The sequence below is a fragment of the Nyctibius grandis genome, chromosome 27 (genome assembly GCF_013368605.1).
Source record: "Nyctibius grandis isolate bNycGra1 chromosome 27, bNycGra1.pri, whole genome shotgun sequence".
Taxonomy (NCBI): domain Eukaryota; kingdom Metazoa; phylum Chordata; class Aves; order Nyctibiiformes; family Nyctibiidae; genus Nyctibius; species Nyctibius grandis.
The window spans coordinates 424,784-448,565 of NC_090684.1; the positions used below are offsets into that span (position 1 = coordinate 424,784).

The 23,782-nt window shown below is 45.0% G+C and overlaps 2 protein-coding genes across 6 annotated transcripts in view; one reads left to right on the forward strand and one right to left on the reverse strand.

The window, feature by feature from the left end:
- The window catches only part of PHTF1 (putative homeodomain transcription factor 1), a 32,107-nt gene extending 18,800 nt beyond the window's left edge, over positions 1-13,307 (forward strand). For 2 of the 4 annotated variants that reach the window (XM_068419207.1, XM_068419208.1), the window contains 17 exons: positions 20-76; positions 170-239; positions 773-931; positions 1,169-1,328; positions 2,143-2,268; positions 3,094-3,253; positions 4,315-4,482; positions 4,563-4,640; positions 5,014-5,223; positions 5,593-5,721; positions 6,196-6,468; positions 7,092-7,223; positions 7,397-7,483; positions 8,347-8,502; positions 8,899-8,994; positions 9,625-9,750; positions 10,167-10,404. In XM_068419207.1, coding sequence (XP_068275308.1) covers positions 20-76; positions 170-239; positions 773-931; positions 1,169-1,328; positions 2,143-2,268; positions 3,094-3,253; positions 4,315-4,482; positions 4,563-4,640; positions 5,014-5,223; positions 5,593-5,721; positions 6,196-6,468; positions 7,092-7,223; positions 7,397-7,483; positions 8,347-8,502; positions 8,899-8,994; positions 9,625-9,750; positions 10,167-10,187 — 2,208 coding nt within the window. In that variant the 3' untranslated portion in view covers positions 10,188-10,404. Of the gene's footprint in view, positions 1-19; positions 77-169; positions 240-772; positions 932-1,168; positions 1,400-2,142; positions 2,269-3,093; positions 3,254-4,314; positions 4,483-4,562; positions 4,641-5,013; positions 5,224-5,592; positions 5,722-6,195; positions 6,469-7,091; positions 7,224-7,396; positions 7,484-8,346; positions 8,503-8,898; positions 8,995-9,624; positions 9,751-10,166; positions 10,405-13,067 lie in introns of those variants that run through there. The other 2 variants (XR_011049793.1, XM_068419206.1) reach the window with 2 other exon arrangements.
- MAGI3 (membrane associated guanylate kinase, WW and PDZ domain containing 3) overlaps positions 11,387-23,782 on the reverse strand; it is a 59,825-nt gene continuing 47,429 nt past the window's right edge. The window contains exons 16-22 of one of the 2 annotated variants that reach the window (XM_068419205.1): positions 20,154-20,339; positions 18,771-18,873; positions 18,540-18,666; positions 17,894-18,037; positions 16,733-16,871; positions 15,034-15,123; positions 14,473-14,561 (exon numbers count right to left, since the gene is read on the reverse strand). In XM_068419205.1, the coding sequence (XP_068275306.1) occupies positions 15,074-15,123; positions 16,733-16,871; positions 17,894-18,037; positions 18,540-18,666; positions 18,771-18,873; positions 20,154-20,339 (749 nt within the window). In that variant the 3' untranslated portion in view covers positions 14,473-14,561; positions 15,034-15,073. Of the gene's footprint in view, positions 14,562-15,033; positions 15,124-16,732; positions 16,872-17,893; positions 18,038-18,539; positions 18,667-18,770; positions 18,874-20,153; positions 20,340-23,782 lie in introns of both variants that reach the window. The other variant, XM_068419204.1, reaches the window with a different exon arrangement.

The following is a 23,782-nucleotide window of genomic DNA, read 5'->3' on the forward strand; positions in this document are numbered from 1 at the left end:
CAGCCTCCTCTCCTTCCAGATCGGGGCCTACGACCAGCAGATATGGGAGAAGTCCATCGAGCAGACCGAGATGAAGGTAACGGCGGCGGCCGGGCGCTCCCGCCGCCCGCGCAGCCCGGGCCCGGCCCCCTGGTAGGCAGCTAACAGGCCTTTGTTTTCGGCTTCGCAGGGCTTCAAAAACAAGCCTAAGAAGGCGGCTCACATCCAGCCTGATCTGATCGACGTGGATTTGATCAGAGGTGAGCGGTCCGTGAGCGAGATGCTGGTGTCCAGCGGCCCCGCGCAGCCGTTAACGCACCGCTGCTTTGCGCAGGGCGGGGGAAAGGCCGCCCTTGCTCCCTGCAGGTGTTTTCTCTTGAGCCGTGCAGCAGCTGCCGGAGCCCGAGTCGTTCGGCAGCAGCAGCAGCAGAGCGTCACTGAAGCCCCAGGCCTGACCGCTGGGGCTGGGTGCCCGCACTTGCTAGCATGGGTGCAAAAGGAGCATTGAAAGCAGAGACAGGAGGAATCCGGGGTGGTTTGGCAAAAGCAGTGCTGCGTGGTTGGTGAGAGCAGGGTAGGGAGGGAAGGGTCGCAGCCAGTGTTGCGGTAAGGCGAGGGGCTGCTTCTAGATGCTCCTGTTTGAGCTGTGTAGATTGGACAAGTCGGGCTGCTGTCACCCGTCTGAACTGCAGAGCTCTGGCAGGGCTTGGTCTTGGCCAGGGAGGAAGTCATAAGTGAGGAAATTCTTGTAATTCACAGTTAATGACTTGTTTGTTTTTCCTTTAATTCCAAGGCTCTACATTTGCCAAAGCCAAGCCCGACATCCCCTGGACATCGCTAACTCGGAAGGGAATTGTGAGAGTTGTGTTTTTTCCATTGTTCAGCCAGTGGTGGATACAGGTTACTTCCCAGCGCATTTTCATGTGGCTCCTGGTGCTCTACGTTATGCAAGGTAAGGGGTGGTAGCAGACTGTGCCACGGTCCTTTTTCTGCAAGGAATGTGGCATCATTTTTCAGTCCATAATCTAAAGCATAAGGATCCTATCTGAAACCTACTTAATGTAGATGTCAAGGTGTGAGGCACTAGCATTTGCAGAAATTACAAAGCAGAGTAAAAATAAATAGTTAAGACAGAAAAACTGCGCCATGCTCTTAATTTTTGCATTTGATGCAATCTTCTCCTTTTCAGTCATAGCAGTTGTGTTGTATTTCATGATGCCTGTTGTGAATGCAAGTGAAGTCATGGGACCACTGTGCCTTATGTTACTGATGGGAACTGTTCACTGTCAGATAGTGTCCACCCAGATCAACAAACATTCGGGAAACAGCAGCCTCAGCAGGCGGAGGAGGTGAGCGGGGTAACGGGTTCATTTGTTGGCATCAGAGCATATGATGGATTGCTCATGGTAGAAGTTAATGGGTAAATATCTTCTCTTCTATTTTTATGCAAATACATTATTTAACCGTAAATGTGAAAATGAGTGTTTTTTGTCTTGCTTGTAACCTTTGCATAACCCCGACAGATGCTGCAGATTTACCAGGCTTCTATAGCCCTGGTCTAGTTGTCAGTTCGGCCTTCTCTTTCGGGCGTAGCGTTTTAGTACAGCTGCTCTTTGTGGCCAGAGAGGGCATTCGGCACAGAAAGGCATCGCCAAGGTTTTGCACGCCAGCCTGGTGTCCTGCTTCGGCATTAACTGCAGGGAATGGCTGGTGTGGGCTGAGAGCAGGGAAAGGATGACAGAGATGATGACTGTGGTGGATTCACTGCTGGCAATTTGTTTGTGCATGTGGGACATGTTACAGTCCATCTACTAAAAATTTAACTGTTAGGTGTTTGACTCAGTTTAAACACTGATATAATATATTTGAACACAGGATTATGGATGTGGATAGAGTTTTGCCTCCATTAGATTTCTGCAGCAAACATTTTGTCCAGATTTTGTCTGTTGCATCTTTTACTAATGATATACTGATGTCCTGTGGGTATATGCATAACATCTGTTAATGCAAATAAAAGGTATGTTATTTGGAAATAAGCCTTCTGTCTGCATGACTTAAGAAAAATGGCATCTAAAAAGCTGTTCAAATCTGATTCACATCTTTTAAGAAAGACCTAAAATTAACTTGCTATGCAAATTTAATTCTCCTTTTTTTAAAAAACAGGAAGTTACGCAGATCTGTGGGTGTTGATGGGAACAGTTGGTCTTCTCCTGACAAAAACAGTAAAGAAGAGCAGTCTGAATCTGCATCCATTATTAACAATTTATTTAGTATGCTTTTCCGAAGGAGGTATGTGGTCTGCACTGGGTTTGTTGTGTTTGTAATGACACTGTGGACAATTTGATATCTGGAAAAAGAAGACAATGTGTACTGTAAGGGCTGCCAGTCAGATTCTGTTGAACTAAAAGCACTCTTGGTATTGTAGGAGGCTGATTCCTCCTGAATTTTCAGTGTGGCCTTATTAGGAGATCGTTCCATGTCTCACAGTGTAGCTGAACTGACTGTTAGATGAGCTGCAGAAAGTGGTGGAGCTTATTTTTATTTATCAGATAATCGACCTTTTTGAATGTGTATGCTCAAATTATATTACTGTTTTACCTGATTTCCAGAAGCAATTGTGCCTTCTAGTTTAAGTTGCTTGGATAGTCACCCCACTTTACCACCTTACTTTTTGTAAACGTAACTCGAGGAAAAGGAGGATAGATTGTTTGGGATAATATTTCATTGTCTTCTACTGTGTTCTCAGGTGAGTTTCTTGATGAGTTTTCAACTGACAGGTCCTTTTTCTTGATGAGGACTTTTTGTCTTCTGAATTGCTCTTATTTATTTTTTTCAAAATAATAAAAATAATAATAATAATTACATATAAACCTCTTGGTTTAGAAATTTTAGGATGCTGTTAGAGTTGCAAAAGAACTGTCCAGTGAGAGCAAAGCAGATATGTCTCTTCAACAGAATCAGGACACAAAGAGCCTGTCAGCAGAAGACAATTATGTATTCCCTTAGCTATGTTGTTTAATATTGTACCTGTGTGGCAAGTGAAAGAGACCATGATGTTTTCCTCAAAGAGTTTTTCTGTGATGTAAAAGCATTTAATTGTATTTTCTCTCATAGGATTAGAAGAGTAAAGTTGGTAGCTGAGAAAGGGACCGAGACAGAAAATGGTGTGAGTGCTGTGAATAATGGCGTTAAACACAGACAGGCCAGATCTGAACACAGGCTGTTGCACTTCAAAGAGAAAAATAAACTTTCCGACGGGGAAAAGAGCCATCAGGTACTGGCAGGAAAGATCCATTTGAAGTTGCACATTTCAGTGTATTCTCTATGTATGTGCCCGAAAGTTTGTTGATACTTAACTGTGTGGTTTGATCTAATACAAGATACTCCCTCCTTTTACTAATCTTTGCTTGCATATAGGAGACCTAAAAACCCTTTCTGCTTCTCGAATAAACAGCTGACATGGTGCTGATACTTTACTGCCAGCACCTTTTCCTCTGTCCCAATAGTCAAGTATGTCAAACACAGACAATCCTGGAAAATGTCTGTTTACTAAAGTGCTCGTTTAGTTGTAGAGAGGTCTGGTCACAAGGTGCTCAGTTAAGGAAGACTGCTGATAATGATTAAATAAATTAGCAATTTCCAAAACCAGTTCTGTAAAATAATTTGCCTTGCCAACAGTTCCCCACAATATCCTCTCAGGGGGGAGGCAGGAAAGTAAAGACTGAAACATCCCTGGGGGAGAGAGAGAGACAGTTAAAGCGTTGTGAGCTCTGTTGCAATCTCTAAAACATAAAGCTTCGTGGAGTTACGTCTGAGGCTCCTCGGGGTCGGTGAGGTGTTAACTCCCACATGAAGAACTTGGATCAGAAGCTGTGCGGAGCACTGTAGTACTGTGCCATCCCAACCCTCTATTTCTAGGCATTTGGAGAGGAGCAGAGCTAGGTGTAGGGAGACACATGCCATGATTTTGGGTCTGCTAGCCACCAGCCTGCTGTTCTCCTGGGCTTGAGGTTGCTGGTAAGACAAGAGCTGCTGCTGCCTCTTCCTCTTCCCGCCCTTGCCCCGAATCCATCTCCACCGACCCAAGATTCTCTCATTACCTCTGTGGCAAGGCAAGGGGGGGGTTAACGAGTTAAAATCTGTGATGTCTCTGTGGTGCCAAGTTGGATTCTGTTTCGCATGTTCTGTGGAGATCCCCTTCTGGCTTTTGCAGGTAATTAGCGATGACTGTGCGTGAGGTGTAGCAGCAGCACGGGCTCTGAACATTCAGTTTGGTGCAATTCAGGCTGGTCCTTTGTTGGTGCCTTCGTCTGATTTTGACTGCTGTGTGTCTAGGATGACTGCACCAACAGAGGCGGCATTTCTGATGAGCTTTCGAGTGAGGAGGATGCTGAAGCAATGGCACAAAGGATCTTGTTACGCCAGAGTGTGGAAGGGGCTTCCAGTGACAACAGCTATGAGGAGAAGAGGCCTCTTGTTTCTCTGAACCAGGCTGTCTTACAGGTACTCATGTTGACTTTATGCCTTTTTCCACACAATTTTTTGCTGTGGATGATGAGCTGGTTTTCCTTTGGTTTTGGCAGGTCAAGCAAGCCCTGAAAGGCGCCAGAGACTCCGACAGTGTCGTGGAATCTGAACTAGAATCCACATTATATAGTCAGGTATGGTCATAAATTCAAGGGACAGAGCTTTACCGAGCCTGGCCAGTGCAGGGACATCCTCTCTGTCAGAACAGACTAAAAAAATCTATAAATAAATGTAAAAATCTAAGTGAAATCTTAAAATAAGTCAATTTTGATTTTGTAAAGTTGGGAATAGAGGTGAGGAACTAAGACTGTCTGTGTGACTTCCCGTGTAGGAATGGTGGCTGCAAAACCTGTCCCTGTAATCCTGTCTGTAAGGGTGTGTGTGTGGTGGGTGTGACGGGGGGTTCTCAGCTGCCCGGGGAGCTGCTGTAGCCGATTGCTGGGGGAGGAGGTGGTGCTGCCAGCTGGGTGTGCGGCTGCGCTGGGTAAGTTCTGCTCCTCTTCAAAGGACTCGAGGTCCTGCATTAGCGTGGGGTCCCGGAGCTGTAGCGTGACCCGGAGAGACTCGGAAAGCACTCGGCACGACTCCGAGACAGAAGACATGCTGTGGGACGATCTGCTGCACGGGCCCGAGTGCCGCTCGTCCTGCACCAGCGACAGCGAGGAAACGACCACGAGAGGCACCAGGCAGGACGCCAAGGAAGATGTTTTCCAGCAGGTTCGTTGATTTGTATCCAGGAGCTGAGAATACCATGAAAGATTCCACCCCTTTTCCCCCCATCTGCCCAAATAATACGACAGACACATCTGACTGCCCTTGGTACAGTGTGAGCAACCGAAGGCTGGGTGAGCCCATTCTAACTGTGCTAATCACATGCAAGTCTGGAATGAGCTAAACAGTTATCAACGATCAGCTCCCCCCTCCCCCTGTATTATCTGGACCTCTGCTAATCCCAAAACAAAGCATTTCACCCCAAGACAAATTTGGAATCCTCCTCTCACTCTAAATACTTTCTAGGAAAAAGCATTATTGAATAGTGGGACAGAAATAGATGATACGCCTTTTGCATTCTTTTCTCTTCTACAGAACCATTTGTTTTGGCTGCAGAACACAAGTCCAGCATCTGCAAAAGTGAGTGCACTGATCTGGGAAGGGAATGACTGTAAGAAGGTGGACATGTCTGTGCTGGAGATCAGTGGGATTATCATGAGCAGGGTAAGAGGGCTGTAAGGCATTGCAACTACTCTCCCTCACACTTTAAAAAAAACACCACCAAAAAAAAAAAAACAAACCCCAAACAAAAAAAAAAACACACCACCTGAAAATAGCTACATGTGCTGTATGAAGTGCAGTGTAAGAACTGGTCCCTCCTCAACTGCAAATACAGTTGTCCCGAATGTTCTTACTTAAAAATTGCATAACCTAAAATTTAGGAGGTCCTGTTGAAGACTAATGAGTGTGATTATTGCTGTCTGCGTCTCTGCAGTGTGCTGAAGGTGGTGGTTTTATTTTTACTGACTGATGGATTGTTGTTGGTTTTGGACTGAAATGGGTGGAATTATATTAGGCTGTGTCCTTTGAAGGGAAGGGGAACTGAATGCTTGATTGAACTAAGGCTGCCACAACAGCATGCCTTTTCCTTGGTGCAAAACCCCAGATAATCTTCCTGGTTTTGTTCCTGCTTGCCAGGTTAATGCCTACCAGCAAGGAGTTGGGTATCAAATGCTGGGAAACGCCATCACCGTTGGATTAGCGTTCCTGCCATTCCTCTACAGACTCTTCCGCACAGATAACCTGGAGCAGCTGTGCTCCATTTCTCTACAGGAGCTTCTGTACATCTTTTGTGGAGCCCCTGCTAGCACCCCTGTCGTTGTGTTGTCTGCAATCAGCTTCCTGGAAAGACTTTGCTTAACCTGGATGTTTTTCTTCATGATGTGTGTTGCTGAGAGAACTTACAAACAGGTAGGTTTCAACATCCTGTTGCCTTTCATGAACCCTGGGGCAGGTGTTCTACCAAACCCAAGCTGAAGTGTCACAGCTGGTAAGATGTCCAAGGAGTTTAGGTAGGGGAGGCTGGTAAGGGTCCTGTTCACCAGTCACACACTTAAACCTGTCAGTACCCTTCCTGACCCCCGCGTTCCCCCTCTCACCCTGCCCCCAAGGGAAAAATAACCTTTTAACAGCCTGAAATGGCATTCTGCATGGAAGGGAGCGCGTCAACATGGAGCTGTTTGGGAAGCAGCAGCAGCCTGCTTAGCTGGCCTGTTCTAAGATGGAGCTGCATCACGTTCAGCTCCCTCACAACAGTGGGCAGTAGCTTTGTCAAGCAGCTGTACATGCTGCGTGCTGGGCAGGCTGGGTTTATCTGCTGGTCCAGCGAGAGCTCCGTGGCTGATCTTGCAGAGCAGCAGCAGTTCACCTCTGCCATGCACAGGGTGACTGCTCTTACTTGAGAAGTCACGCACTGAGGTTCCCCCGTTCGGCTTCCCCAGCGTGCCACAAGGCTCACCTTTTCTGCCAGTTACCACTAAGCCATCCCAAGCCACTGGCTTTGTTTTAGACTAATTTGTGTTTTTAATTTGCAGAGGTTCTTGTTTGCCAAGCTTTTTAGTCACGTTACATCAGCTCGGAAAGCCAGGAAGTATGAAATTCCTCACTTTAGACTCAAGAAGATAGAAAACATTAAGATCTGGTTATCCCTTCGTTCCTACCTAAAGGTGAGTTCTGGTCCAAGAGTTGATTATTGCAGAGGGTGTACCCAAGTCTCCAGGTACATGTGCTTTACCTCATTGCTGCCTGGCACTCTGCACAGCTGGACTTGTTACAGGAGCACAGCTGTGCTGAGCTCTCATCCAACCTTACACCCGACCCCGTGTCTTTGTGTCTGCAGAGGCGAGGCCCCCAGCGCTCTGTGGATGTTGTTGTATCATCAATCTTCTTACTGGCTCTTTCAATTGCTTTTATATGCTGCGCCCAGGTGAGATTTAAACTTTTTTAAAGCAGGGGGAAAACCCTACTGAAGGCTTGTCTTTTGCCAGCCTACGAAGTGCTTGAACTGTAGCTGTTTGTCTCCAAAGTAATACAGAGTGGTTTGCATTTTTTTTAAAACCTTTGTAATGTTTAGTTGGTAATAGATATTCATCCTCTTACATTTGCAGAGGACAGTCTGGGTTTTTATAATCATTAGGACAATTTCAGGACATACATAGGCTTTTGTGCACAAAGGAAAGGACTGCCCGCCCACGTGCATCAAGTGTTCACAGGACATTTTATTAAGAGGGCTGATTGCAGCACCCTCTTTACCCACTGTTGCTGAAAAGCAGGTCACTAACTCTTACACCTTTTAATCCTTCACTAAACCTTCTGTTATAGTAAGCAGTGTTAATGCTGGAGCTGTTCGTCTGGTTTCTTTGTTTTTGGCAAGAGATTCATTACAGTGTTTAGGCAAGTTCTAGATACCATGCAGATGCAGTTGTAGCAGACTCAGCTTAGCCTGGCTGGGGCGGGCTGAGGCTGCCAGTGGGACAAACACCCAGGAAAGGAAAGGTGTTTTATTGCCCGTTAATTGGAAAGGGGGAGGAAAGAGAAAGGACAAGTGTCCTTTTCTAAGCAGAAAGCAAGGAAAAAAATCAAATTCCAAGCTAAAGGCAGGTTAGAAACAAGACCTTTTAGTTTAACCTAGTTACATGAATTAATTACACTTGAGGGAAAAACCTGTCAGCAGCTACAGAGCAAAGGTGTCAGTTCAGACAGGAGCAAGGGCAACGCTTCTGCGCTTTTCCCACGAACGGGCGTGTTCCTCGTTACTGACGTTGGTGGTTTTTTTTTTTTTCAATACAGGTTCTTAAGGGTCACAAAACATTTCTGAATGCAGCTTATAACTGGGAGTTCCTAATCTGGGAGGCAGCACTACTTCTCTTTTTACTGCGTCTGGCATCTTTGGGCTCTGAAACCAACAAGAAATACAGTAATATTTCAATCTTGCTCACGGAGCAGGTATCTCCATTTAGCTTATTCTCCCTTTGGCTTTGTAGCTTGTTTGTATGGAATTACTGCATTTCAAACCAGCTTAAAAAATACTGGAATCGAATTTTAAAATTTAGAAATCAACCCTTGTGCTGGACAGAAGCCAATGAAACACTGTACAGCTCGGGAGGGACAAGCTTTTAAATACTTGGACAGACTCAAATTCTGTATTATTTTTATCTCTGGGTGTTAAGCCACGTCAACTGGAAAAAGAATGATATTATCACTGCTAAATTGCTGTCTGTGGATGCATCACTTCTTTAGGAGTGACAGGAGACTACAAAAAATAGCTTTAATTTCCCTTAATTAGAAATTAGTTGGGGGCTAGTGCTGGAATATTAACATCTGCTCTGTACTGTCTGTCAGATAAACTTATACCTAAAGATGGAGAAGAAGCCAAACAAGAAAGAACAGCTGTCTCTAGTAAACAATGTTTTGAAACTATCTACAAAGCTACTGAAGGTAAGCTGCTCGCCCTGAAAACGAACAGTTGCTGCATTTTATGGAAGCAATGTCTGTGGGGTTTTGCTCTTCCCATTTCTCTTGTCTCTTCATGAGGTAAGTCAGTTCTTGCAGAGGGAGGTTTTTCTGTGTTTCTGTAGCTGTGGCATAAGATCAAGCAATACAAGACCAGTGTGGTTAATTAGTGCTGCAGCATTTGATTAGTAGCAGATTCCTATGATGTAGGTAAGTGAGAGGAGAGGGTAGCAGGAACACAGCATGTCTCCTTACTGCTTGGATCTCATTTTCCTTCAGCAGCTTCCATGTTGAAGCTTGTTGGCAGTAGCAGAGTAGATATTGGGAAAAAGAAAGACCATAGTCTGAGTCACATAAATTAGTCTAGAGAAACTCTACAGCCTGTCATGTCAAGCTCTTGTTGCTACAAAGGAGACTTCAGATTCAGCGTGGCTGTTAGAAACCATCTTGGAGCTGGGAGGCCTGAAATAGAGAGTGGGAATTTCTGTACGTAGACTTAAGAACGGATACAGATGCAAAGTCTGCCAGAGAGCCTGTATTAAGCTAAAATCAGAGGAGTAATTGCTTCTGGTACAGACAAACGCTAATGGACTTTCTTTTTCCCTTTCCCTGCAGGAATTAGATACTCCATTTAGGCTGTATGGACTGACCATGAATCCATTAATCTACAATATAACACGTGTTGTAATACTCTCTGCTGTCTCAGGTGTTATAAGTGATCTTCTAGGATTCAATATCAGAGTAAGTACAACTCCCACACAAACTAGCAGGGAACATCTTGTAGGGGTCACTTTTGTACCGTTGCCAAATTCCTCCCACCCCCAGCAGAAGGGTTGTGGGTGTGAATTAGGCTCCTGCTACACAGTAATTTGGAGAACGGACCACGCTGAGTGAATCTCCATCTCCCTGAGCCAGTTTCGGGGGTGGAAGGACGGGGCTGACTTAGATTTCAGCCCTGTCCAGGTCTTTGATGCCCACTTGAAGCTGTTAGTCACAATTCTGGGTTCTGTCCCCTTGGAATGGAGACAGGGTTCTCCTGTGGCTCACACTTAAACTGGAGCTCGCTGGGCACAGCCTTCAATGCAGAACAGGCAGGTGAAAAGCGTTCAGACCTACAGCTGCCAGACCCAGACTCACTCTCTCTCTTTTTTTTTCAGTTATGGAAAATTAAACCGTGACCTGACCAAACCTCAGCACTCAGCCCTCTCCGCCAGGAAGACAGACCAGAGAAGATAACCCATAGCTTGGGCAAAAAGCAGAGATGCTCTCAAACCACGGAAATCTGTAATTAAGATTTTTTTAAAACAGCTTCTCAGTGTAAGTATCCAAAGTTCTCCCTCTGCTTTACTGTTCTACAGCATACAGAATAAACTGGTCACGCACAGCAAAAGAGAATTAATGGGGCCAAATAGTAGTTGCTGGCATGGAAAATAGCAAGAACAGCGCGGTGTGGGGCATCAACACTAAAAGCCATGCGGGAGCCCTCACTCGAGGGACACCCGTGGTTGCCACAGGAGCCGTTTCTGTGGCATCTGCACGCTGTGCACGTGAAGAGTCAGCCCTCCCGTTCCAGGCAGCATCGTCCCTTCCCCGAGGGCTCTGGAGCTACACTGGGATTTTTTTTCCATTGGTGCATCCTCAGAGCTCTGCTCAGGCTCATGCTCCTTAGGTGCATTTCTCTGACCGTGCTGAAGAGTATTTATTTTCTTAAAAGCTCGGTGTGCTGAGGCTTTGCCTCCTTAGCCCAGACTGCTGCAGGATGCAGTGAAATTCGGTCTGCACAAGATGAACTCTGCCTCCATGGTGGCAGTTCAGCAGTGTAACATTCATGCTGCTTGGGTCTTCTGCAAATAAACGATGACCACTTTTTGAAAAAAATCTGTTACATGAGAACAACCTGACACCACACACTACAAGTAACGTGTTTATCAACTATAGGATGTTCTGTGTTCGCTCCCTGTAACACCTCTGTTAAACTCACATCCTCCTTACCTGACTCTGCTACCTTCTATTTATTAGTAACGGAAAAAGCAAAAACTGAGGGACTTTCCCTAACTTCACTCTTTCACGTGAGGGGTAAGATGGCAGAAGAAGTTTTGGTAGTAAATTGTTTACAGCTATTTTCTGTACAAGGAAAAGTTGTAAGTTGTAAAAGGAGATGACGATTTTATATTTAAAAATGTACAAATAAACCTACAGTACAAGTATTTCATCACTAACAACTGGTTCTACATGACTTGATGATTTTTATAATACCTTTGTTGAACATCTGTTCTTTGAACAGGGAGTCAAGGAAACTTCCAAGAATAAATTGCATTTGTTATGTTTGTGGGTAAAACCTGGGTCATAGATTCAGCTGTTTAAAGTATCACACCACTGAAAGTCAACAAAGAATCTATTTTATACAGTGCAGAACCAACAGGCCATGAACTGGAGTTTCTTTTTAATATCTATATAAAAAATAATGAGCGATTTACAGGTCTCTCTCTAGTCAGAACGTCAGAAGTATGTATAAAGGTGCTGTACAATATATAAACATTTACACCCAGTACATCCATACATTGCTTAGCATTCCAAGGCCACATTGCTAAGTCATCTGCTACAGTACGTACAGATACAAATTCTATGGAAGGAGAAATCACACACAGGTAAGACACTAAATCAGGTCACATCAACATATAGAAAAAATACAGGGGTAGTCGATGACAGGGAGGCAATTTCAGTGGTGCTAATTCATCTTTGTATTCATCTGAATTTGTTACTGTACTCAGTGGTCAGGGCAAGTGCGTACAACTCCACATCAAATGCATCTCTCGTTAAGAACACATGGTTAATATCTACATAGGCTACTTCAAAGTATTAAATATTTTCACAGTCATACTCCACAACATGGAGTATTTGTACGTATTTGTTACGCTACACAGCAAATCTCAGTGGATCATCCAATGTCAAGCAGCAGAGCACAGTTCAGGTCGGCTTTAAAGCCTATTTAATTGTCAAAGTCTTTGTTTAAAAAGCTGTTTGAGTAGTCATCTGTACTGCTAAAGAATTCAACTCAGAACTGATTCACTGTGCTTCATTAAGCTTTTAAAACATTAAATGTTTCAAATAAACTAGTACGAGTTGCTGAATTTTAACATAAGTAAAGCTTGACCTTTCACACTTCTTTCTCCTTCTGCAAACGGGACCAATGGCTCCTTTTGCCACTTTTTTGCAGTCATTAAAAACCTAATACCTCAGGAAATAGTCACTAAAACTCTGAATAAAATCAAACTCTTCAATTTATGCAGTCTGCTGTTCTTAGAGCTGTAGGACTGACGTGTCAGTAGATTCTGGTGGTAACGCTCCTCTTTTAAAACGTGCATTCTAGCCCAAACCATAGATATTGTGTCTCATGTACCCTGTACCTCGCCCTGTTTAGCGCTCTGCGAACGGATCACACATTCAAAGTAACACATGGGAGACTTCTAATATACACAGGCAAGAACTTCATTTAAGAAGCTACTACGGCAGTTGGTTCTGTCCTAAGGGTCAGTTGTCATCTCTACAGAGGGAAAAAATCCGATTCCTTACCAGCATTAAATAATTAAAGATGGGACTTCAGTACACAGCAGCACAACGAGGCTGAGAATACACGTGCACTCATTGCTGATGGGTACAACGAGTGCTCGGGATGACAAAGTGCCACAAGTGAAACCACAGGAATTATGTTATTTAACAGAACCCAGACTTGTCTCTTTCCAGACAGATGTTTGCAAACAGTTGTTACAAGCGTCAAGAAAATAATGTAATTTTGCTGTGTTCATAAAAAGCAAAATTACAAAACATTGATTATGTCAAATATAATTTTTATCTACATGATTTTGCATCAGGTATAAAAATTTAAGAAAAAAAACATCAATTGAACAGCATCAGTGGCTCATTTGCTGCCCTAGAATTGATAGAACCAACTCACCCATCTTCTTACTGAACCAGCAAGAACGTGTGTATTTCCTTATGTAAACATGCAACATGCTCTTGAGAAAATACCCATTTCAGACAAAACCTTGCCTTTTCAGTGACTGGAACGCATACGAGAAGGATTAGATTGACTGGATACAGTAGATAACTTGGCACAAGAACAAGAAGAGAGTCATGATCACATCGGCAAATAGGCATTAAATAATTTTGTTCAGAAACTCACAACACTATCTGAGAAAGCCGTAGCAGTGCAACGTCGAGAGCAGCAGAACACCGCCTCCGAGAGGGCAGGGGGACAGCAGCTTACGGAAGAGTTTCATTTAAGCAATCCAAAAGGTCCTTCATGCAGCTTAGATAATTTAAGAACGAATCAAATACTTTCCACCCTCTAACCAGTTTCTGAAAAAAATGACAACTTTGTGAAAAGAAACAATGCTTTTAAATGACCATTATTAGAAACTTGATTAAAACATGTTCTAAAAAAAGTGTCACTCAGACCCGTTTTTCAGCCACACCTGCTGTTTGGGTGACTTTACATGCGCTTGGTACCCGCCAAGGTCCAGGAGTTATCGCTGTTTTCTTGACTGGAGAACTGTTCTCAGATTTGGAAATTCCATCATCTTTGGTTTCATCGGGCAGCTCCACGTGTCTCTCTCCGTGTTGTCTGTTCAGCGTCGCAGCCTCCTGTGGTTCCAGCCTTCTGTGTCTCTCCAAGGAAAGCAGGGGAATGTTGGAAAGGCTGGAAGTTTTGAATCTGCTGGAACTTGGCTCTCCAGAGTTCAACTTCTTTATTTTTTCGTCTCCAGGTGTGTTTCTCCTAGAGTCACTGAATAGAAGATTATTCTCATCAAATGCTGCATATTGTTGCTCTGGAGACCACCCTTCCATCTTTCCAGAAGTTTTCTGCTTCGTGTCTTTCCTGGTCACTCCTGTTTTACCATTTCCACCTTTCAATTGCTCAACAGTCATCTTATCACCACCAGTTGTTCTCTCTTGGTATTCCTGTAACCTGCCTGCCGTTGCTACACCTCCTTGCTTACTGAGATGCTTTTGGGGACTGGCAGACCTTCCTCGATGTCCACTGCAATACTCTTTTTTGTTACTATTGTTCATCCCTGTTTCCGTGGTTTTACTCTCGCTCTTTCTGGAACTGTCAGATTTATGTGAGAGATTGCTGTAGGACTTTTCAGGATCCCCTTTTCTGGGGCTGTGGGATCCTGTGTGAGGGTGTCCCTCAGCAGACCCTAACTTTTCTGGACTTGCAGATCTGTCTCTTCTGGTCCCTACTTCCAAACTACTTTTTGTGATTTCAAGCCCAGGACTGGAGGGACATTCCCATCCGTTCCTTGTGCTCTGGGGAGAAGACTGAGGCTTCATCTCAAACTGGTTTTCAGTTAAAGTGCTTATCTTTTCAGGCACAGTGTTCTTTGCTCGTTCCAGTTTCTCAGACAGCTGAACTCTCGTTAAAGCTTCTCCTGGTACTGGTAAATAACACACTTCAGATGGGGAAGCAGAATGTGAAGATGAAGATAATGGTGACTGTTCTTCATATATTACATTTGACGAAGATAGATTATAACTATCCCAATCACCTGGAAGTGAAGAGAGAGAGATTTGACTAAATGACTACAAAAAAAACCCCAATCACTAAATATTTTAGAAACGTGCAGACTACTGAGGTTCCAGGATGTTACATAAAATCTTCAATTTACAAAAGATTATGTAGTGGAGGACTCTCAAAGTCTTATTTGGTCAGTTTTCTATACTGCATTGTTCTACAACCTACAACAACCATAAGGATGCGATTTTGGAAAAAAACTTGTGCTTAGAATGCGGGCACGATCTCTGCGGGACTGACACCGTCTTGTATCAGCACAACTTTAGAGCCTACACAGCAAAATTGCAAAATAGAAAGTCCCTGACCTACATTGTTTAATATAAGAAAACCAAATGAACTGAAACCGTTATGCTAAAAGAAAACTGAAAACAGTGAAAAGCTGAGGTTATCCGTAGCTTTGCACTTTAATAATAGGAAGAGATGAAACACAAGACATGCAGATTTACCAAGTCTTTAAGGAAAAACCAAGAAAAGCACTGAAAGCCCTTAATGTTGCTCAGGTTTCACGTAGGGACACAGACTGGAAGGAGCCAAACCTGAAGGAGGAAGAGAAAAAGCCCAGAACTACATACCAAAATCACAGAGTACAGCAAGCAAGATTCCAATCAGAAATGTACGACTAACAGCAAGACAAGAGGCAACAAAACCCTCCCCCTCTCCGCCATTGCTGACCTAAGTTCCTTGACCTCATCTCAGGCCCCGCTTTGGACAGAGGGACAGACCAGATGGTTTCCAGAGGTTCCTTCAGACTTTTCTATGATTCTGTGTTTCCTACCTCAGACCCAGGAGATTTCCATGAACAAGAGGGCCAGGAGTGATTCCAGGGACCTACCGTGCAGCCCTCGTGGGGCAGATAAACCCCGTTTATCATTGCTGAAATTATACCAAGCCTAAACAGCTGTGAGTAAGGAGAGAGCTGGAGGGGCCCTCGCACTGCCTCCCTCTCTTCTAGCTTGTAAATGCTGATTTAAAGAAGACCTCAACAGAAGCTCCTCAGAACACGAGGACTACATTTGACTTTCACCCTTAATGACAAGGTAGTTCAGTGTGAGAGCCAGACCCAGCCAGGCAGGAATCTAGCGAGATGGCACAGGACAGACCTCGCAGCTCACAGACGGGCTGCTGCCGTGCCACGTGCTAATTCACGGATTTCTCTGGGCCATGCAGGTTGGAACAACAAGAAGTTAAGGGCTGACTTCTAGCTCTCTGGAGGAAAGAAATGGAGAAAGTTCTGAGCAGATTTTATCCCTGGAGTGGATGTCAGTTGCTGCCTGTAACTGACTGAACACAACAAACTCTTTGGGAGTTCAAACTTGTGTTTTAAAATTTTCAAAGGATGAACTCATGGCTGGTCACTATTACTGAAAAGCTCTTCATCAGAAAAAGTGACCCTACAATTTAAGAATGTTACTGTCAGAGTCTTGGTGTCGGCATCAGGGGTTACAAGACTAAAGCGTGTACTCGGAGATGAAGTGTTCTTTGCTCTAAAACGCTGCCACAGCCACAAGGCTTTTTGATGTGTGGTTTCAGAGCATTTCCCAAGTCAGACGCAAAACCATCAGTTCTGTGCTCTGGAGCTGAACTCAGAGCTCCTGCAAGCATCTGCTTTCCTGCCCTTCCTCTGTTTTTGCCTACAGAGGTGTGCTTTCCTGTTGTGGATGCAGAAGTCACCTTTCAACAAACAGGATCCACCTGAGAGCAAAGCTGTCTCTCTCCCTGCTTTCTAAAGTTTTGGCTTTGAAAAACAAAGCATCCTGTAATTTAGAAGTCTAAACACAACGAAGTAAAACTGAACAGAAATAATATTCTTAACAATATAGGCATTTGGAACTGAGTACTGTATCGCACAGAATTTTAATTAGATTAAAAGGCAATCAGTGTTGATTATCACATTTGTATAGGAAAGCTTGATTAGCTTGGACAGAGCTGAGAAACTTATTACAATTACAAATATGCAATAATTTCACACTGTGTGATATCCCTAGGTACTTGTCATGTGTTAATTTTACCAAAAATATTCCTTATATTTTAAAATAAATATGAACACCTGCACAGCTGTCAAAAAGGGAACTGCCAACTATTTCGGTTTCCCTTTCCTTCTCAGACTGGGACCCTCAAAACAAAACAGCACTCGAGATGACGTACTGTGATCTGGTATCAAGCCAGTCCCTGGTCTCAGCAGCAGCAAAACTTTATTCCCTCCAGCCTGAATCAGCTCAATGGCTCGTGTGTGAGTGATTCCTTGGGTGGGTTCTCCATTAATTTCAACAATTTGGTCACCAACCTGATGAGAAAAGAGCAACTGGGTTAGCCTTTGGTGAATCTCTGACACCATAAACTGATTTTTAATTTAGAAAGAAATAAAATAGACTTCTCGGGTTCCTTGAACACGTCTTCCATTTACTCACAAGTGATGAGGCCACGTGCTTGAATGTATTTTCATTCTGGATCATTGTATGGAGGGAGCTTACGGACGAACCACGCCAAACCTGGCACCGTGTTTGAAGTCACACGAACCAGGCAGGTAACACAGAACTGCTCTACACTGCAGGCAGAGCTGAATGCTACCACGGCAGAACAGGTTTTATGTAAGGAAAGGGGTTTTTGTTCCAGGTAGGAGAGATCACCACTATGCAGTTATCAGTACTAAGGTCTCTGAGGCCAATTAGCGACTTACAGAGGTGTCGGGCAGGTAATTACAGTTCGCATTAACTCTGCAGGCTGCTGGAGAGGGGTTGGAATGGCACCCCCGCGAAAAGGGTCATGAACCTATTTCACAATACATGGATCAGCCAATGGATGTCACTAGTGCATAAAATTAGCAGTTTAAAGAGACTGACAGGGCTTTGTTAAGTCAAGTGCCTCTGCCCAAGGAGGTCACTGGCTGGTTACTCAGCGGACAGGACCATGCTCCACACTGCACGACGTGCCTCCCGTCATGCTCAGTCACCGCCAACTGGGTGAGAAATTCCTCTGCACTGTTTTAAAGTACAGACAGAAAATGACACCATTTTCCAGCTGAGGAGGGAGAAACTGGATGAGATGAAAGCTGCAGCCCCTCCGTGCTCCGAGCTGCCATACAAGAGAAAATATTAGTACTAAACACGACACTCACGTAGTCTCTCAAGCATGAGCGCAACAACGCTAATTACTGTAAAGAGTTAGGATAACAGAAGTTAACAATACTCAGAATTTCACATCCAACTAAGCCCCACAGTAGCCCCAGCGAGTAGGGGCCTAATTCACCACTGTGGGTGAATTAATGTGTCAAAAGGCCAACAAATTGATCAGAGAAGACAAACTCACATGTACTCTCCCGTCTTTGACAGCTGGGCCATCTTCAGCAAGCCGAAGGATGAATAAGCCCATGTTGTATTCCTTTCCCCCTCGAAGGCTGAATCCAAACCCTCGAGGGCCCCTTTCCAACTCTACTGGGAAACAGCCAGGATTCTGTGCGGGAAGTCAGAGAAAAAAATGAGGCCCTGTAGGCAGATTTGAACGTTTGTTTTTCCGGAAAAATGCTTCACACATTTCTGTTGAGACACGTGCAATCCACGATGTAAACTGAATCCATCACAACTCATGTATCGCTAGGTGTAATGGTTTCATTCCAAGTGTAAACACACAGAACATTTTTATTTCTAAGTTTTAGATAGGCATGAAATTTCTTTAAGAAACTTTGCCAAAGGGTCTGTAGTAGCCCTGTTGCAAGCATTTTCTGTTTCTTTTATAATTACAATGAGTACTCAACTGTACTAAGGAGATAATAAAATTTAAAACATTAGCAAAAACATTCTGTGAAACACTTTAGTGCATTTTTATACACCACTTTTCTGCCCACGTCTGACAGCGAAATGTTTTATTGTTCTGCTTTTGAGTACTCCGTGGCAATGCCACTGCAGTGCCCTGACGAACGAGTACTTGGCACGTCTCCACCCCCCCGGATGGTCACCTGGGAATGACGGCTACCAGCGACTGCAGCCACGCCAGCATCGGACTGTGTCAGGTGCTTGTGCTCGGGCCAGGAAAACCTGTAACTATTTGAAACTTCCTTTCCAGCTTCACCTTCCGTAGCTCCCCTACACAGAGGTGAAAGGACGCGGATGTTACCTTTGCATTAACAATCCCTCTGGTCTTTTCTAGCTGTTCCCAATTCCTGTTCCCAAACCCAAGCGCTCTGTACCTGTCTGTGCCGGAAGGGTTGGTCTGTGCTGATCCCAGCGGCCGGTGCTGCGGAGCTGGGCTCTGCCTGGCCGAGTTTGTTCCTGACGGAGGCCCGCGGTGTTCTGATAAATTCAAACAAAGTCAACAGTCAGAGAGAACTCCCCAAATACAGAGCTAGAAGAACAATGTCCGTTTGAGAACGTATCCCTTTCCAAAGGTAAGAGGAGAATGAGGATCTGCAGGGGCATGAGAATTCTGAGGCGAAGACCCCAGTGACGGAGGGAAACTGTCAACTCATCTAAGGCACACCGGAGAGTTAGCTACTGGCCAGCTACAGGAAAGGTTATGAACTGGTCCCACAACCACACTGGAGGGACCAGGTCACCAACGAGAATTTGAAAGTGTTTCACTTTCTCCCAAAGGCTAATTAAAAACTACTGTGACATTTAAAAAACATTTTAAAATAGCTCAAGATTATTTTCCCTTCCACACAAAATACACTGAATGCGCACTTTACAGTAAATCCAGTGCATTAATGAAAAAAAAAACATGTTTCAGGATACAAAATGTCTCCATCACTTAAGAGTAATGAACCATATTCTGTGCAAAAAGCTGCCTCTTGGCTAGAACCTGAAATGGCAAGTAGTGGCCCAAGATGAACTTATGTCCTGAATTATAAACTTACAAACTCCTTTTCCTTATAAAGGTTAAAAAAAAAGCCCAAACACCCAAACTAGAGATGTTCCAGTCCTCTGTGCATCACATTACTGCATCTCTCAGTTAAGAACAAACCAACCCCAATAAAATATTCAAAGCGCTCAAGCGTTTTAAGGGAAGGAAAACATAATGCATAATATTAGACTGAATTTCTCAGGTACGAGAGACCTCCCAGGCTCTTCACAGGGCTGCTCGGTGCTATTACTACGACATGCCTCAAAGAGGTTTTTCTCTAGAGACAAAATGTCAACTGTTACTCCTGGTTTACACTCAGAGTTTTAATTTAGAATCACAGGCAAGAAAAATGCCATCTGTTTGTACAAATTCTCCAGTCCTCTTTCCAGCCTGCTCTCTTGTGTTCCCAGCTAATACGTGACAAAAGCTGACAGGCTCCTGCTTTTGTGAAAAACATTAGAGAATGTCTTCTGGCGCATGAAGCGGAGTTCACTTATTCGTATGAAATGCAAAGATCACACATCGGTGAAAGCCAGGAGGGAGAGGGAAGGGCACAAGGCAGTATTTTCGTTGCCAGGCTCGGAGGACAGCACTGAAGATGATGTGCTGGGGAACAGCAGCTCTATCAGTGTTTGTGCTTTGTGATGCTGAAGAGCACTTTAAGTGAATTAACTTCAGAAGTCACAAACATCACTTCGGCGGTGTGGTAGGACCCATCCACCCTCCTTACCTTCCTCGGCCACGACGGTCAGAGTCACGGCGTTGCCCGCGTCCTTGATCAGCTGCACTATGCTGTCATGCGAGAGCTCCACGATGGACTGACCGTTCACCGCCGAGATGCGGTCTCCCACTTTCAGCTTCCCGCACTGGTCAGCTGGGCTCCCATCTATAACTCGCCCGATCTTGTGAGGAATCACTAGGAAATTAACAGCAGGCACAGCAACACGATTAACACTGATGTCAGATAAGCATCACACAGAGCAGAATTGCCAGAGTCACCCCCGAGACCGCTCCTGCTCTAAAGGGCAGCACTGCCAGTACAATGAAATCCTGCAAATAGTGAAGGATGCTTCGCTCGGTAGAGCGAACGGATACGCCAACCCCTGACAGCACGGCCTGGCCACGTACAGGTGTTGTGCCTACAGGAGAACACAGGAAGGAAATAGGTCACATCTGCAAAGGGATGAGTAAGACCGTGCGTCCCAGGAGCGCGCTGAAGCAGCTTGTTTTGCCACTCAGTGTATTGTTTTCCATTGCACGCATAGACCCTGGGGCACTGTGTGGACTCAGAGATGGTTATGGACATCCCATTTAACAGAGTCATTAGAAATCTGGATGCATGCATTAACTCTTCTTGCAACCGAAAATTAAGCCTTAAATACACTTCAAAAGGAAATCAAACTTCTCCTGCCAGAGACTGACTTAGTAACCTGGTGAGCAGCTCCGCAGCGATCCCCAGCGCACCCAGGCAGCGCAGCAGGGCGTGCTACCTCAGCTCTGCACAGACCTGCTCACTAGTCCTGCTCTCTGGGATGAACTTGCACCTCTAATAATCGTCTTGATTTTTAGCTAGCTCTCCTGGCTCGGTTTCCTCAATTCATCCCATAGGGACACTCTGCTCTGTATACAGACTCCTCTAGAGGCCAAAGCAATGGGGCCAGAAAAGACAGAACAGGGAAAAGAGGGAATTTTACAAGAAGCAGAAGGAAAAAAGACAGTTTTGAGTTACTTTCCCAGAGGTGATCACAGATGTAGGAATGAGCAGAACCAAAAAGGCACGAGGAGGGAGGGGCACCTCCTCCGGCACCTCTCCCGCGGGAGAGCCGTGCCATGGCTCCCGCGCGCTGCCCGCCGAGAGCCGTGCTGTGCTCGGGGACAGATCCTGCTCACGGATTTCTGACCCGAACGTCAGCACTGCAGATGGCACTCGGCAGCCAGCGAGATGCCGTTGTGACGGGAGAAGCCTCTCAAAACCTGGGGCAAAAGCGCAGCTCGCTGAGCTGCCTGCGTGCTGACGCGGCCCTGACAGAGCAGATTCACAGCACACCAAAGCACATCGGTCAGCATGCTTTCCCATGCACCTAAAACAGCCTTTCATGCATCTGGATGCCTGAAAACATGGCAAAATTGGCTCCTGTCCTGCCCAAATCCCTCATCAGGGCTCTTCTGCACAGGAACCGCTGCACCGCTCCGCTGTACCTCATTTCCAAACACCTCTCCAGAGTGACCTCCACACGTTGCATAAATGCTCTTCCTGGTACTTCACGTAAAACCCTGTTTGCATCTCCAAAGCCTGAAGCAGGTTTGAGGGATACCTGTTTTCTGTAGTTGCTGCTCTCCCAAACATGCTTTTCCCCGAGGGATCGGAGAGGTGAGGAACACTATGCGCCTGTCGGGATTATCAGCTGGCTTTTCAAAACCCTGACAGCAAATCTGAAACACTTCCACAGCGTCATCAGCCACCCCAGATCAAAAAGCCATGAAGGATTGTTTTAATGAGCTAGCACACGCAGAAGTTACTGCAAAGGAACAGACATTGATGCCTTCTAGCATTTGCCATGAATTTAAATTTTAATTACACTTCCCTTAATAGACTGGGTTTTTAAGTATTATATAAACCTAAGAGCCAACTGTGAAGAGCAAAGCACTGCAGGGTTGCAGACTCAATTGCTGATTACTTGTTTTAAAATACCCTGGCTTTAGAAGAACATGGTAGCTTTGTGTTGAACTGTGGCACAGGGAAGTTCTGCACAGCAGTCTGGGGATGCACCGGCATCTCCTTTTTCCTGTATGTTAGAAGCAGCCCAGACCACAGGGCTTGTTTCCAGCACTGGAATTGGTTTCAGTTGTCTTCTACTTTCAGTTCTAATATCAAATAAACAGGGATTTGCAGCAGATCCTCAGACAAAAATCTCTGCTGTACAGTTAGAACAGAATACCAATATAGTATAGAATAATTCTGTTTATAATATTTTTTCTTAGTATCCAACTGACCAGACAACACACTGTCAACCCACGGCCACTCTGACGTGGGACACAATCACCTGCACGGCGTCACGCACCGGAGGGTGACAGCTCGCCCGGCCACGCCACGGGAACCCGACAGCCCCGGGCAGCTCCGCGCCCCGACCGCTGCCGCCGCGCCGACCCACCGCGCCGGGCGCCTCCAGAGCAGCTGGCTTCAGCGTTCTTGGAAAGGTATCGTCAGAGCCAAGAGTGCATCACACTCTAAATATATGTCACATGAATTCAGCACAATGTTATTTAGAAACAGTTTTTTTCTGTGCTCCTGCTGGTTTTTTATTGTGCAGTAAAATGAAGCGGAAAGACGGAAGAAAGTGTCTGAGGCTCAATAAAAGAGAGACACTTTCAAGCCATCCTTATGTCAGTCTGGAAGCAGCTGAGAAAGTTTCAGAGGGTGATTTACACTAAGGAACTAAAGGAACCGAGTGAAGATTTCAGGAGTTATCTGTACCTTAATGTCAGTGAATTGGGTTCGTTTGTGGGTGAACACACTGAGCTGGCTTGTATCGCAGGGGCTGATACAGATAAACCAGATCTGATGGCCAAAGGGAATCAATCTCAGAACGATGATCCTGCTCACCAGCTCATGCAAAAAATATTCAATAGCCTCTACCTGGCCCCGCTAGGCAAGTAGTAGCCATCAGCACGAGGAATACAAATACTCTATTACACTGAGCAGACCCCTGTGCAAGGGGTCACGGATCTTTCCATTAACTGAGCTGGACTCCAAGGCTTCCTGCAAGCAGCTTCTCTCATTCACTTCTGCTCAGAGTGTTTCTTTTTATTTTTGCTTTTAACCTTGGTGATTTTGCTGTTTATCTTTACAACTATGCCTGAAGCCATGTCCATATATCAGAACTGCAAAACCAGAGCATGCTACTGTTTCATTTTGATGATCTCTCCAGACAAACACCCTCTCTGTCTGACAGTAACAGCTTCATTGCTTTCTTCCAAGTACCGCAGTCTCTACTTTCTCAGATCCCCAAAATAAGAAAGTCTACCTGATTAGGTAATATAAAGCCAAGGTTGAAACTATACTTCCATTAAAATGCCTATGAATTAATGCAGCGTGAGAATCTACATCAGCACCACAGCCTGACAACTATCCACGTCCTGAAGACTGTCCTGTGACAAGTGCACACTCCTGGGTACGGGCTGGTCGCACGCGATATACTTTCCCCCTGCTCCCCACTTATGACACAGTTGGGTGAAAAAGGGCATAAACACGAAGCAAGACAGACCAAGCTGTCTTGGGTTGGGCTGTGAAATAGCGTCAGTGAAAGATGATGACTGTCTCTACGCAGAGTGCTGCACAGGTAACGCCAGCACATCAAA